This window comes from Populus trichocarpa, chromosome 3, assembly GCF_000002775.5.
Source record: "Populus trichocarpa isolate Nisqually-1 chromosome 3, P.trichocarpa_v4.1, whole genome shotgun sequence".
Lineage (NCBI taxonomy): Eukaryota > Viridiplantae > Streptophyta > Magnoliopsida > Malpighiales > Salicaceae > Populus > Populus trichocarpa.
Window position 1 is genome coordinate 14447153 of NC_037287.2, and position 16035 is coordinate 14463187.

Here is a 16035-nt window from a genome sequence, read left to right on the forward strand (position 1 = left end):
TAACGACTATGTAAGCCTCCAGTGGCCATCATATGAGCAACCACATAGAAGCAGTCATCTTGAAAGAATGTGTAATAGCTCATTTTTTTAGAATTTGTTTTTCTTCGACATAAACCCTTAAAAAAATTATACATTCCCACTCTTTATAAGAGTGGCAGAGTACTTTTGATATTATAAAATTAATCGAGAAACTAGGTCTTTCAAATTATTTTGCACAATATAATTACTTAATTATAATGGAAAGCAAAAATAATATTTTAGCTTGAGTCTAGTGGCTTTTTTATATTTTACTTTTCATAGCGTAATAAAATAACTTTCTTGCTCTTAAAATTAAAAAAAAAATTATCTTGCCTCCAAGGGCTTGTTCATACTTTCATTTTGGATTTTTTTTTTGTTTTGTTATTATCATGCTTTTTTATAAGTAGCAATTTAGTATTTTAATAAATATATTTAAAAATAATGGTTGGCATGTGTATTGAACGCGCCAGCAAGTAAGTCACCTATCATATTTAAGTTACACATTATGACAACAAAAATTAGATTTTCTTGGTGTTTTTCAATTTGTCAAGGCGGGATCCATATTCTCCTTGGATGGCAAGTGTGGCATAATTTTTCCTGGCTTGGCACTGATTGATTTTTTTTTCTCTCTCTTCCTTGTTTTTCGTGTCTCACCATCCAAAATTTCAGAACAACCCTTCAATTTATTTTTTCTTTAAATTTAGTCTCTATTCTTTCAATTGATAATTTTTTATTTGAATTATTTTATATAATTGAAATGTTTTTTTCAATTTCAACCCCCTTTATTTTTTTTAATCTATCAGATTTGGTTTTCATCCTTTTAATTGCTATTTATTTTATTTAAGATTCCAATTTCTCATCCTTCATTTTTTATTGCTATTGTTTTTACTTTGATAGATTTTTTAAATTTATTTTATTTTTCCGATTCCATCCTTCATCATTTAATTGGGCTTCTTGATTGAGCTCGGGTCTAGGATTTAACAGGTTATGAATTTGAAAGATTAACGTAGGTTTAAGAGATACGTCAGGGTTCATTTGTTTTTTTTTTCTTGTTTTCAAGTTCATGTTTTTTCAATTTTATCCTTTAACATTTGATTTAATTGGGATTAAGCCCCGTTAGTTTTTATTTGCTTTCTATAGGATTTTCAACTAATTTTAAAAATAACTTGAGTTATCTCAGACCCTTTTATTTGTTATTCTTTGTTAAATTTAGCTTTTAGAAAAGAATTTTTTAATTAAATTAAATTAATTTCTTAAATATAAGTATTGTGTGCTCATTTCATGATATTTTGCTTTAATTTGGGGTCCTTACTCAAGCGACTCATGTGATCTCTTTTAGTGTCATCATGCAGCCTTTCACAATGACATTACAACCGTCTCGGTGAGCTCTTTCTAGTAGTGGGTCAGTATCCATAACGTGGTGCTGGCCACCAATCTAGGTTTATTTTAGTTATTTTTTTATCTTTTTTTTATTGACTATTTTTTTTTTATCATTTTGGCCTTCAATATTGGTTGATTAGAATTGAGCTCTCTATTTTGTTTCGATTTGGGTCATGAGATTATCAATGTCTCATGTCCTGGATTGCAGGTTTCATGGGTTAACTATAGTTGATCTAAGTCAATTTAATGTGTCGTTATCTTAATATTTTTAAAATAAAATATTATTTAATATATTTTTTTCTCGTAAACATCAAATCTTTTACTTTCTAATATCTTTATATTTTTAAAAAAATTAAAAAAAAATAACATAACCATTTGCGTAGCGTGTACAAAGAATCTATATAGTTGTCTCTAAGACTTATGGCTGCCTTTTCACATACTGTTGTTTTCCCTACTCTCCTCAATGTGTTACACGCATGCAACAAGGCCAAAAACTTCCTCAAAACTGGTATGTATCTTTGCATCTTGGCAACTTCATAAAATTAACGAGTGTTTGCTTGTTTGAATAAAATACATGGGCGTCAACGTCCATGGTATCCCTCCCCACTTCTGTTTTCCTATAAATACATCTCACTCCTCTCGCCACATACATGCTCAAGTACTGTAACACTTTGCTACAACTAATTAAACTCATTTATCATCCTTTTATATAATTAATGGATGTGTTTATTCCTGAAGAGTATGTTATGCGGAGAAGAAGAGAAAAAAGGGGAGCTGCAATTGCCGAAAAAAGGACAGAGGAATCAAGCAAGAGAAATGCAGAAGAGATCAAGAGAGTCCATCCATCACCATTTCGGCTAGAGAATGAGTTCTTGGTTGCCAGTGGCCTTAGTGAAAGTGTACTCTTCATCTGCTTCTCAGCATAGGCATTGTCGTACTATATAATGTAGTGTTAATCAAACAGTCTCTGTGGGTTTAGTTTAGTTATAACAATTATCCAGATGTAGAGCATGAGTAAAATACATGGAAGCGTATGCCAAATCGCCAGTAATGGGTGCGTTATTTATTAACTTTAGCATATTACCACTCCATGATAAAAATAATTATTAACCAGGCTTGCATGAATTTTCTGTGTTTTAATGTCTGCAGCAAGCGAGGGAGTGAGTTCGCAATGGTCATCATCAGGTCGAAGATCAGTACGCGTCATCTGCATTTCTTATGTTGAATTGGGCCGTCTTTAAAGATTTATGCCCCATTGGTCATTCATGTACTCGGGCTTGGCAGAGGGAGGCTGTCTTCTATCTCCTTCGGGCTTGGAATTGAGAAAGCATGCTCTTATAGATTGGTGTTTTTTGCTATTCGGTGGGTTGGGTTAAATGTTTTTTAATATAGATTCGACCAAATGCAACTTCTTGAGGGACCATGTGTGATTATTATGAGGAAGTTAGTTTTTACGAATATTATTATTAATATAACCAATAGTCTCCAGATTGTCGTATAGTGTCAGGATGGCCGAGTGGTCTAAGGCGCCAGACTCAAGTTCTGGTCCTCGTGAGAGGGCGTGGGTTCAAATCCCACTTCTGACAATTTTTCCTTGTTTATTTAATTTTAAATTTTAGAAATTCGATTGAGCGAGTGTCGAGCCCTTTTTGGACAATTCTCATTCACAGAATTCACTAATCATTTTTAGAAGCTCCTGGCCCAATTTCCTTTAGTTTTGCTCCGGTTCCATCATTTTTTTTTTAATATAAAAGGAAATGTTCAAGTATTGTTAATGTTTTTTTTAAGTAGAAAAAATAAATTGTGGGAGGATTGGTTTGAAGTAGCTCAGTTAAATTGATGGGTTCAAAGATAATAACAATAAGTAAAAATCTAATTTGATTAAAAAAATTCAAAACAATATTATTTTTAAAAAAATATTAAAACAATAACATATTAGATTGACCTGGATCAACACAGGATAACTTATCAAATCCATGATTTTAGTTTTGAGACCGTGATAACCTCATATAAAACAAATTGAAACAAATTATGAAGTTTAATTTCTAATCAACTCAATCTTGAAGAATGAAATTGAAAAAAAATCAATTAAAAAAAGAAGAAGAAAACTTAACCCTAGTTAACCTATCAAATCCATAACTCGGACCATGAAACTAGAATAATTCCATATAAAGTAAATTGAAATAAATTATGAAGCCTATTTTCCAATCAATCAAATGTTAAATGATGAAATTAAAAAAAATCAATTAAAAAAAAAACACAAAAGAACCAATCGAGTGAAGTCGGATTAACTCGCCAAACCCATAAACTAGGTTATGAGACCGGGAAAATCTCATAAAAAGTAAATCAAAAAATAGTCCGAGTTAACTCACCAAACCTGCAACTTAGATCATAAAACTATAATAACCTCATAGAAAATAAGCGTAAATGAATTATGAAATTCAATTTCTAATAAACCTATTTTTGAATGATAAAATTTGAAAAAAAAAATCAATATAAAAAATAACACAATAAAACGACATGTGTCTGCGCGGGTTAACTTGCAAAATCCATAACTCAAGTCATGAGATTAGGATAACATCTTAGAAAGCAAATCAAAATAGATCATAAACTCTAATTCCTAATCAATTCAATATTGAAAGATGAAATTAAAAAAAAAATACCAATTAAAAATAGAAAAATAAAACTCAAGTCAACTAAATTAATTTACCAAACTCACGAAATATCATGTGACTAAAATAGTCACATGGAAAGCAAACAACAACAAATCATAAAAACTAATATTTAATAAATAAAATGTTAAAGGATGAAATAAATTAAAAAAAACATATTTTTATATAAAAAAATAAAAAAATATATTGCAATTAATAGTTTTTTTTTTTAAATCGGTGGACAATAATGCACCACCTCTTCTAGATTTTGCTCACAGTATAATGCGGGCACGATAACTAATAACATCTAATTAAATTAATCACGTTTTGCATTAAGCTTAAGGTCATACACACACGCACACACGACTCTTACGAAGGTGAACGACTTTGTTTCTTGCATTGATTCAATTTCTTACTAGGTGTGTGAGAGAGATCACGTACGTACGACAATAGGTAAAGGATCACTGGGATTGTGCTGGACGGTTGACCACCGGTTTGTTTTTTTTATCAGGAACCATCACCAACTCAGCTTTTACTTCCATAGAATTTGGTTAAAATAGGCCATCTAATTAACTACATCTAAATACTATTGCTAGTAACCCCAGGAAAAGACAATGGTAGTCTTTGGCATGTATTTGGTCTACATCATGGGAGGTATTCGATCTGTGGGTGATCCTGCATTGTTTTTCACGATAAAAAAGAGGAGGAAAAGAAATAATAACAGAAAAGAAACTATTCATTTAATTTGGACATCGTGTGGTTAAATAAATAGAATGAAATGAAATGAAATCAGACATCAATGTGTGTGCTCAAATTTAGAGTTTGCAATTTGGTAATGATCAAATGATCCAAGCATACAGAGATAGCTGGGGGATCTACACTCACCCACCATTGCTAATTTGTTTTGTGCGTTATGTATATTAAAATAATCTTACCAGAAAAGGAGTGCATTATGTCACTTCGGGTAGATCAAGTAGAGGAAGGAAAACATCGACTAAATTTAGGAGATCGTACAGTTTAATTATGGAAGTTCGTACTTAGGTTGGGAGGGGGTGAAGGTCTTGTTATTTGCTAGTTGTTTTCGATTTCCACAGGATTAATATCCATGGAGTGGCTGGAATTAGACACCAAGTTGACAAGAAAGTCAAAGATATCTGTTGCTGTAACAGCAGAGGCCACATCCTCTTTGTGAAGTGTCCTCCTCTTGCCTTGGATGGTGATCATCCAAGACCTTTGTGTTAACTCCTCGATGAAGAGTTCACATGCTTTTGAGAACACAATTGGGGCCTCACCAGATATCATCTTCACATCATCACCGGATTTCTTCATGATCTTCTTGATTCTTGCCAATGGCAATGAGTGAGGCCCAGTTTTTCCAGATAAACCACCAGAAAGTATTCCTGAGTATGTCCCAGCTTGCCTCATATTGTTCTTATGTCGGGTTCCTTGAATCCAGGTAGCGTCGAGGTAATGATAATAATGTGAGAGGGAGTGCAGTTACAGTTCAGAGAAATATGGTGAAAGATTGCTGTGATTGCATGAAGAGATTGATATTCAACTTATAAGAGAGGGACGAGTAAAGAAATAGGTGTACAGGCCGGCCGGCCAGCTTGCCTAGGCCGGCTACAGTCATATAAATAAAATATAGTTGAGACGTTTAGAATTAGGGTTGGTTGGTTGCGATAAATGTTTATGCGATAAATGTTTAGAATTAGGGTATGCCCAGATCCTATGAAGTATTATTAGGGTTGGTTGGAAATTTGATCCACCCATTGATGCAATGAATAATTTCGTTTTAATGTATTGTGAAAGCTTTATGCGATAAATGTTTGAAAATTGGGGGAAAGAAAAGTAAGGTTTTTCTTTTAAATATAAACTATATCTTTTCTTAATTAAGATTTAAAAGAAAATTCTCAATAACCTCGTAATTATTTTATTAACTTTACATGATTTTTCCAACTACGGCCGCGGAGTCCACTGGTCAATTATATAACTGTTGGTGACTTCCGCGGTGCCTTGGTCATAAATGCAATCATGACACGTGTATAAATTAATTATGAAGGGTCCAGAAGCTTTGTATTATAATATGCCCCACAGCACAAAAATATTTATTCTTCAAAGTCAATTACTATACGGCTTTTATTTTCTTAAAAAAAAAACAGAGAGAAAATGTCACTGGAATCCGGCGATGGCTGGTGGAATTCGAGCGTGATACCGGTCAAAAACAAAGTTAGATTTTAATCTAAAATAGTTGTTTATAAATAATTTTTTGGGTTAGATTTGAGTTTAGCGTCTGAGGTAAGCATGGATGTATATTTTTTGTAGAATAATAAAACCATAAAAATTGATTTTGGTGGTGGTCGGAGCAATTTTGTCAGGTTCTTGCAACGCAGCCTGATTTCGATAATGAGGAAGATGAATCAGTGGACGAAGTGTTATGTACATGATGACACACCATATCCAAGGCTTTCTATTTCCCTTTTTATTTCCTGGCAAGGTTAGGCCTGGTGGCACAACGCGTACTCATGCGGGCCTGATTTATTTAGGGTCTTTTGGTACAAGGATATCTATCGACTGCAACTCAAACCATTAATTTTTTTCACAATTTTAAAAGCACAATGAAACGATTAATAAAAAAAATTTTATTTTTATAATGACTTTTTATTATTATCATATTAATTAAGAAGCAATTTGGTATTTTAATAAATAAAAAATAATAAAAATCAAAGATGACTCATATATACAACTTATGGAAAACACCTCCGTCTTTTGAGCAACACTTGTGGTGTCTCTCAGCAACTAAAATAAGCATTGCTCCGTTCTCTCTTTTTTGTGGCAACTCGTGTGGCTGATGGCGACACAATTTGTCTTCAGTGACGCTTTCCTTCTTTTCTCTTTCCTTCACTTGAAATATACTTGGTCATGCGCAATTTTAAAATTATCCTCTGATTTATGAAAATTTTCACTTCAGTCCTTATTCTTTTGATTTATAATTTTTGTTCTTGATTCTTTTGTAAAATTTTGATTTATCCAATCCTAATTTGTGATATTTTTTTTCTAATTTGGTCCTCATTTTTTTAAAAATTAATTCTTCTTTTCAAATTCACCATTTAATAAAAAAAATTTGGCTTTATTTTTTATTTCAATTTTGATCCTCGTTATTTTAATTATTTTTTATTTCCTTTTGTTAAATTATTTCTTTTAGTTTGACCATTCAATAAAAAATGGCATTTATTTTGTATGCCAATTTTGATCCTTATTATTTTCATTGATATTTTTTTGTTTTGAATTCTGTGTATTTGAAAAAAAAATTCCAATTTCATCTTGAATATTTGATTGGTTTATAATTAGGTTTCATGATTTTTTCAAATATGATGTTTCTGATCTAATGACTTGGATCATGAGTTGATATCGTGTTTTTTTTAATGGGCTTTATGATTTTTTTTATTTTTTTTTCTATCAGATTAGCCCGATCTTATGACCTTGCATGTGGTTCTAGTGGGATAACCTGATTAATTACCCTCTTATTATCCAGGTTATAGGTTTGTCATGCCGACTTGAGCTGATTTTTTTAATATCTTTTTTCAATCATTTTTGTCATTATATATTTAATGAGTTGAGAATTGTGTTGCATTGTTTGTCCCTTTTCAAAAAATAAAAATTTCAAGTTATTATGATCATTTTTTATGGTTTAATGAAAATAAAACAAATTTATTTAACTTGTTCGACCCAACTCACATATTTTTTTTCTTATCAATATTATTTTTTACGCAAAAAAAATATATATATCTGGCCTCCCGGCGTAGCGCAGGAGCACACCTAATCTCATCCAAATGAAATGGGCCTATAAGGGCTTCATAAGACATGACCTGAGCCCAGGTCTTGTCCTAACATCTTTTGCCCTTTATCTTATCTCTCCGGGGCTGTCCCAATCTTTACCGTGCAATTCGGGATTGTCTGTAGGCCCATAGCAACTATTTTCACTTTCCCGTCATCTTTCTTGAGCTAGACGGCACCGATTGTACTTAGCTTTTCCTAAATGCTTAATTCTTTAAGTTGGTTCGATTACTAGATTTCTCGCTTGCTGGATTATATAAACAACATACAACTCCAAGGCCCAAGCTTGAATTTCCTTTCATTTTTTGGGGTCATATCTTTTGTGCGAGTAAAATTCAATTTCAATCAACTTGCATGGCAACGGATCTCTTTCTCCTTTTTTTTTTTTTGAAAGAAATCTATATCTCAAGAGAGAAAAAAAAAACTAATTAACCAACGCAGAAAGCTAGGCAAAATTAATTAGAAAATAGTTGATGATGCCGGCGAATTCGATACAAAATCTTCTGCTCTTAATCATGACTCTTTACTATTAACCATGCCCCACAACCAATTTCAGCTCACAATTAAGACAGAAACACAGGATGTCTTTAATCAAGTGAGATCTGTAGGCTTTTAGGTTGTCTTTGCACGTGATTTCGTGACACTTGCACACAGAACATACCTTTGCATCTGTGCTTGCCAGCCTTCTCTCATTAACTAACAGATGATAGCGCGCTGCCTCGAGGGGAGAAAAATGGGGCAAAGCAAATCATGAGATGTGATGATAGCCATCCTCGAGAAAGGCCTGGCCTCTTTTGGACCTCCCTGGTAGTGTCTCTCTAATGGGGTCGACCACCTTCACGTGAGCACCTTCTGTTGTCTCTCATGTGTGTGCAGACGCTCCCTCATGATTTCTTCCTTCCTTTCTCTCTTTCTCGATCTCCTCTCTTGATTTGGATACACATCTTATTTTAATTTCTAATTCCTGGTCTTCGTATCTTTAATTTTCTTTTTGCAGAGCATAGCGACGCTACCAATTTATGTGTTATCCTATCGTGTTAAAAAGCTAAAGTGAAAAATCTCAAGTAACTTTAATACCATAATCACATTCTATTTGATCTTTTTCACGCTTCGATCCCTCTCTTTGTTTGTTTTTTGTTCTTTAACAAATGAGAGGTTCAGGTTGATAAATTAAGTAAAGTGAACTTACATATCCATTGAACTAAATCCTCCTTGTTAAATAAATTATTTTGATAAGTTTTCATGAATGAATGTTTCCTAAAATAACCTTAATTATACATATTGATATTGATGGTACAAGTGTAAAAATAAATAAATTTGGTTCGTGTATTGCATGCATAAAATGACTAAGCATCCCTAGATCAAGCGGTTTTTTAGTTGTTTGGGGTCATGCTTAAATGGTTAGAAATCTACATTGATATTCAATCCCGAGTCACTAGTTTGGTTTGTCAAATCTTACCCTTACACACACCTCAATATATTTTTTTTAAGTTCTCATAAATCACGCACAAGCTTTCCACATATCTTGTTCTATGCATGCAATATCTTTTCTATGAAGTAAAAACACTATTTTATTAACCATTGATTATTTATAATACTGTAATTGATCAATATTTCTACCGATAACACCCATGGTACAAAAATCCTTAATTTTATAGGACAATATTGTCACCAACATTTCCTGACTTCACACCTAATGATTTAATTTTCCAGAAAATTAATTTTCTTCTCCGTAATATAAGTTAAAGAAACCAAGTGTCTAAATATATCCACCTAAATGTAAGAAAAGAGAAGATAGGTCTTTGACTCAATATATAGCCATTAAAGGCTAGGCCATGCAATCTAATATATAACCAATAATTCCATAAACCACCAATATTTACCATCCAATAATTACTTGAATCACCAACAACAATTCACCAACTCCTAAAACCACAAACAACCACCCAACAAGTCTTAGGACCATAAACAATCAAGCAAAAAATTCTTACAACATACAATTTCTCTTACATTTCCTTACTATTTTTTATTTACCGTGCATATTTTTTTCTCCTACATTTTCTTAATTCAAACCCCATTGTATTCAATGTACCCATATGAGACTTGTTTTGTTAAAAAACTCACCTACCAGCCTAAGATAAGAAAGTACGTAGCCCTGAAATACTCAATTCTTTGTGTGAAGTTCTTCACATATCTAGCTCATATATATAGTTTTTCATTTATGTTACTTAGGTCTGTCCATCAAAGAAATTATGTGCGATAAGATTTGAACTTCATCGACATTTGGTCGTTTCTTATATCTTTTAAATGGAGCAATTAGTAGAATAGCCTTAACATTTTTCTCTGGAATAGAACTGTTTCGTTTTGCAGGTTTGCTTGGAATAAGATTCTGGTACCGCGTCATTTCCTAAATGAACAATACAGGGCCTGCAACTGCATGCCTCGTGAGTCAGCTTTTGATCCCTGCTTTTGTCTCCTTCAGCCTACCTTTTGTGAACATGAATCCTGTTTTCTCAAAATATCGAGAGGATTAAACGCCAGTTGTGTTTGTTCCTCTTCATTTCCGAATCCAAGGTAACACAGATTAAGAAATAATGGCTTACTCGAAAGCAACAAAAAAGAAATTATGCTGAGCTCTTAACACCACAAAAAGCAAAGTAAAATGGGGGGGTAGGCGGGACTATGCGATCACAAACTTGATTGTGTCCATCGCTCCACGATAGTTAGGAGGACTATACTTCTCGTGCTTGATTTGATGGATAATCTTTCCTTTTACGTCCTTTTAGGTTCTTAATGGCACAAATTAACTTTCATGTGAGATTCTGTTGATGATAGCCTAAGAAAGGTCTTTGTTGCTTACAACATGATGTTTATAATTAAATGTACTAAGGATTTGGACCCATAAATCGCAAGGCTATGTAACTTAGGGAAAACATGAAAGTGGGAAGCAATGATGAAGAAGAAGAGGGTTAATGGTCCTTCTCAAGACAATGTATGGTGGAAAGGTTGAAGGTGACCATCTATTGATTATCACCATCTTCCCTACACGTATTGTCACGGGCATCGACGTCTCTGTAGTTCCCACTTAAACTTCTCTCGAGATGGATGCCTGTCTCCGACTCTTTTTTTCCCTCTTCCGAGAAGAGATCATTTTCACTCTATGGATTTTTTTTTAAAAAAAACATCGATAATAATAAAGATTGTACTTTAATTCTTTGATTAGAGCTTTGGAACTTCCACACGGGCCGGAAGGGCCAGAAATCTTGTGGACACGATAACCAAGCATGGTATGATTAGACTTCCTAGCCAAAAATACAATTTCAATTAATTAATTCATGATCACTGCATCTAAAATTCTCACCTCCTCGTACAGGTGACAAGGAGGACAGACAGTGGAAGATCTTAATTTCAGGTGGGGTAGACAGTGAAACATCAAGTGACAATATTATTGCAACAAAAAAAAAATTGAAGTTATAGAAAATATTAATTTCTTATACAGTAGCATAGTAAATTTGTTATACTTGATTTGATCTGACATCTGAGGAATAGGAATTGGTCCTTTATTTCATCGGATAACGTAGGCAGATGTTAATGCACATCGCATGGACTTACTTTCACATAGAAGTGCAGAAATTAATTATTAATTAACAAAAGCTAAATCCCCATGGAAAACACTGTTAACCTAGACTCGTGTTTACTATTCCCTGAAACAGCGTAATAATAGTTTTATCATTCCCAGCAAAAATCTTTGAACCTGCTATTGGGACTAATAGCATAATAATGTTGTAATCATATGTTGGATAAGGGTGATTAATTTTGTATTTTTATAAATATAAAATATAATTAAAAATAAAAGATAGATGGCACGTGATAGGAGTCTGTATTCTTCGAGCGACACTTTCTAACTGTCAGAAATGTCATTTTATCATGTTGCCAGAATCTTCGCGACTTCCTCTGTTTTTGGAGTGGTGCGTATGGTCGATGCTGATGCGATTTGTTGTCGGCAATACTTTCTTATTTTTTTCCATCTTCTCTCTCTCGTTCCTTTGAAATTCACGCTGATCATGAGAAATTTCAGAGTTTTTCTTTTATTTATGGAGATTTCAATTTCAGTCTTTATTCTTTTGATTTTTTATTTTTATTCTTGGCTCTTATATGAAGTTTTGATTTGCTTTCAATTTTATTTTTCAATCTCAATATGTGATATATTATTTTTTTAATTTGATCCTTATTCTTTTAATTTTTTTTTATTTTCTTTTAGGTCCTTTTGTTAAATTGACTTTTCACTTCAATTTCACTTTTCCATAAAAAAATCGATTTTATTTTTTATTTTTTTATCCTTATTTTTTTAATTGCTATTTTTTTTGTTTTGGATCCTTTTGTATAGTTAAAATTATTTTTTTAATTTCATCATTTAATATTTGATTAGTTTAGAATTGCTATTGTTGCTCTTTTTTTCAAGCTAAAAACACGCAAGAAATATCCTAGATACTCAATAAACTCATTTTTTGGTATTTAATAGTTTGAAAAATAAAAAATCAACTTGAATTCAAAAAACATTATGAGCCCAAATAGATTTTTTTTGGCAAGATAAAGGGAAAAAAAGATCTAAAGAGAACTTTCCTCGTTAAATGAAACTTATTAACACTAAAAACAATGAGTTTCGTTGTTGAAAAGTGGTCATTCATCAACTTTCTCTTTTATTTTTTTGTTTTTTAATCTCTCTTTCTCTCTCCAACAAAATTAAAGATTAAAATATAATCAAAATAAATTTTAAACCAAACGGTTAAATTTCCAAACTAAAAGGACCAAAAAGGAAATTTAATAAAAATCAAAGACAAAAATAAGCAAAAAAGCGTTGACATAATTTTTTTTATATAAGGCCTCTTATTTTTTATATTTGTTTTAATTTTGGTCCCTTCATTTCAATCTTTCTCAAACAATAAATTTTTTTTTCTTCATGAAACACCAACCCAAAGGCGCAATATTTTCTTGAAATTGAGATAACTATATAAAAAATAAATTGAAACAAACTAACAAATCTCAAATCTCAATCAGCACAACATTAAAGGATCAAATTGAAAAAAAATGATAATTAAAGAAAAAAAACAAAATAAAAAAGAGGACTAGAGTGGCCATCACATTTTTTAAGAAAAGCATATACTTTTTTCTTTGTTTCAATTCTAGTACTCTCATTTTAAATTTCCTACAAACAATAAAATCAATTTCTTTTTTATAAAGTTAAGCACAAACTTGATACTAAGATGTTTTTTTGGTATCACAGTAACCAATAAAAAAAAAACAAAAATAAATTATGAATTTTAAATTCAAATTAAAATATAAAAACCAAAATAAATTATCAACTTTAAATCATAATTAAAAAAATAAAGGATAAGATTAAAAATAAAAAAAATAAATGGAAAAAAAGAGGGGAGAATCACACTCCATAGTGGAACTATAATCACTGGTTTTCTTTGCTTTTTTAACAACTATCCATTAAGATAAAGGGACTGGATCCTTAAAAAAAGAAAACACCAAATGTAGCCACGCATGCATATATATATATATATATATATATGGTTAGTACATGATGTGGACCTCATGGGGAAAGGGTAGCTGAGGCGGCAGTTGTGAATTCTTGTGACTCTCCTCTAATAATTTAGATAAATGCTGCTTACGGACGTTAGGAAATGGAAATAAATAGTATACTGGTGCGGATACGGCACAGTTTGATGGTGATGGTGGTGACCGGAGAGGATAATAATCAGGGAAGACTATAGGTGTCTTTGTATTTATTGAATAAAAATTTTAAAAATTATTCATCAGATTTTAAATATTTAATGGGTATCATTATATGTTATTATTTACTATTAAATAAAAAGCATAATAATTAGTATATATATGAAGTATATGCATATTAAATGATAGAATGATAAATATTATGTACATATATGTGTGTTTTATGTTAATATTATGTATATATAATAATTAGTCGAGGTGCGCGTAAGCTGATCCGGACACTCACGTTAAACTAAAAAAAAAGATTTGTATACATCATATTGTATTGAAATAAATTTAAATATTTTAAATATATATTTATATTATATTTCAGGTAAAGTTTAGCTTAATTTTGATAATATTCGTTCCTTGTAAATTAATTATCTAAAAAATAACTACCTCTTAAAGTAGGTGCGGGTTGATATATATGGTTCGGATTAAATTGTAACGAGGCTGCTCACGCACGCTTTGACTCACGTGGGCTCTTGTTGGCGGAAGTGCGGGGGGTTAAAAGCAGACTCACGTCCAACCCATGAGCATCTTTAAAGCCAAGTAAGGCTGGAAAATAAATGGAGGCAGCAAGAGACGGAAAGCAACAACTTCCATTCATTTTCTCGCATGGGCTTCCCTTCCTTTACTTGCCACGTAAGGCCTGAGACACCATAACAAGAACTACTCTGCCTGTTCTTTCTTTCTTCTTCAATTTTCCTTTCCAGCTTTCCATTCCGGGAGCTATTATTCAATACAAGCGAGAATATCTTTCAGTTTCGTATTCCAAGTCAAGATGATACCGAGCAAAAACGACGTGTCTTAATTTCCATTTATTAATAATAAACACCTGTCTCGCTTATAATTTATTAATTTCCAATTCAACCTTGCGGGCGTTACCAAACGGCAGGTATATTTGTGTTTTATGGGTCTATATATATATATAACACCTGTAATTTATGAGTAAAGAAACTGCTTAGATCCTTATCACGAACACCGACACCAGTTGCAATACTTGATATCTTTTTCTTTTTTTTAAAAAAAAGGGAAAACTGTGTAGGTAAATCTCAGGTGAATTGATAAAGTGCTTATTCATACACTTCCATGCTTATCATTTGAGTTAAATCTAGAAGCTGGAGGCTATGAGAAAAAAAACTTCATATAATTTAACGGAAGAAAATTAATCCCCAGATAAACCTAATTAACGCTGCCATGAGCATGCATCTCATTTTCATCCATTTTTAATCAAAGAAATCTTAATCATGGAGGCTCCTCGAATCCATGATGCTCTTACTGAAATTAAGAACTTTCAATCATGGAGGTTCCTTGGATTCCATGATGCTCTTACTGAAATTAAGAAATCTTTATGGCCTCATTTTGCCAGGCAGAAAGAATAAATATTGATAGTTATTATTAATTACTGAGCGTGATCGTTTTTTTAAATTTATTTTTGTTAAAAAATATATTAAAATAATAATATTTTTTATTTTTAAAATTAACACACTGTAAAGATTCAAAAGAACATAAAAATATTATTTTTTTTAAAAAAATTTACAAATCTTTAAAAAATGCTGTTCCGAAAACGTTACCAAGAAACCTCTTAAAAAACATTTTCATAAAATCAATCAGAAGCTCAGCATCCCTGCGCCTGGTGGCCTACCGAAGGACAATCGGTGGTGGTTTGACAGTGACATACTCAAAAAACAAGAAGATGGCCGTAATTGAAGGTTACGTTATTCGGAAAACAAAGTTACTCCTCCTGTACGCCAAGGAGAAAGTTTTTGTTTTTTATTTTTTTAGGGTTAATAAGTCATTTTCTTAGGATTAAAATTAATTATTAAAAAATATTAATTGTAAAACGAACGTTAATCAGTCAGAGTTGACCGTTGGCGTTGCTTCCCACATCGCTCCTCTTTCTACTCTCACTCGGCCGCACCTACACTCCGAATCCAAAGCGGATCAGAAAAGGCTGTAACAAGATTACTGCAATACCCTTAAACACCATGGCAATATCAAGGATAACAACATACCCATCTACTTGCGTGCCAGAAGTTTAATGCTCTATTGTTAAAAAACATGAAAAATAAAAATAAAAATAAAAATAAAAATCTATGGCTCCATGAACCTTGGTGATCTTGATTCTTGTCATGTATAAAAATGCCAACAAAAACCATGTGATCCTGCTCATGCTTACATGTTATCATGTAGTGGTCCTCGACATCAGGGGTGGAGAGAAATATCTACGCTGTAAAGGTCCTAGCTGGGGGGTGTTTATGTCATTCCATACCAGAACAAGATTAATTTAATTCTTGGAAAATTATAAATAGCATGCCGGTCCAAGATGGCCAATCCTTGAGGTCAGATAATTTAGTTCAAAATCAAG

General features: G+C 32.2%; 1 protein-coding gene and 1 non-coding gene across 2 annotated transcripts; one reads left to right on the forward strand and one right to left on the reverse strand.

The window, feature by feature from the left end:
- Window positions 1-2900: 2900 nt before the first annotated feature.
- TRNAL-CAA (transfer RNA leucine (anticodon CAA)) lies at window positions 2901-2984 on the forward strand. The gene has a single exon. It is a non-coding gene; the product is annotated as a tRNA-Leu (tRNA).
- A 1869-nt stretch (window positions 2985-4853) lies between these two features.
- Window positions 4854-5716, reverse strand: LOC7458162 (nuclear transcription factor Y subunit C-3). Its single transcript, XM_002304449.4, has one exon. The coding sequence runs from the start codon at window positions 5472-5474 to the stop codon at window positions 5121-5123; it is 354 nt and encodes a 117-aa protein (XP_002304485.2). The 5' UTR covers window positions 5475-5716; the 3' UTR covers window positions 4854-5120.
- Between the last annotated feature and the right edge of the window lie 10319 nt (window positions 5717-16035).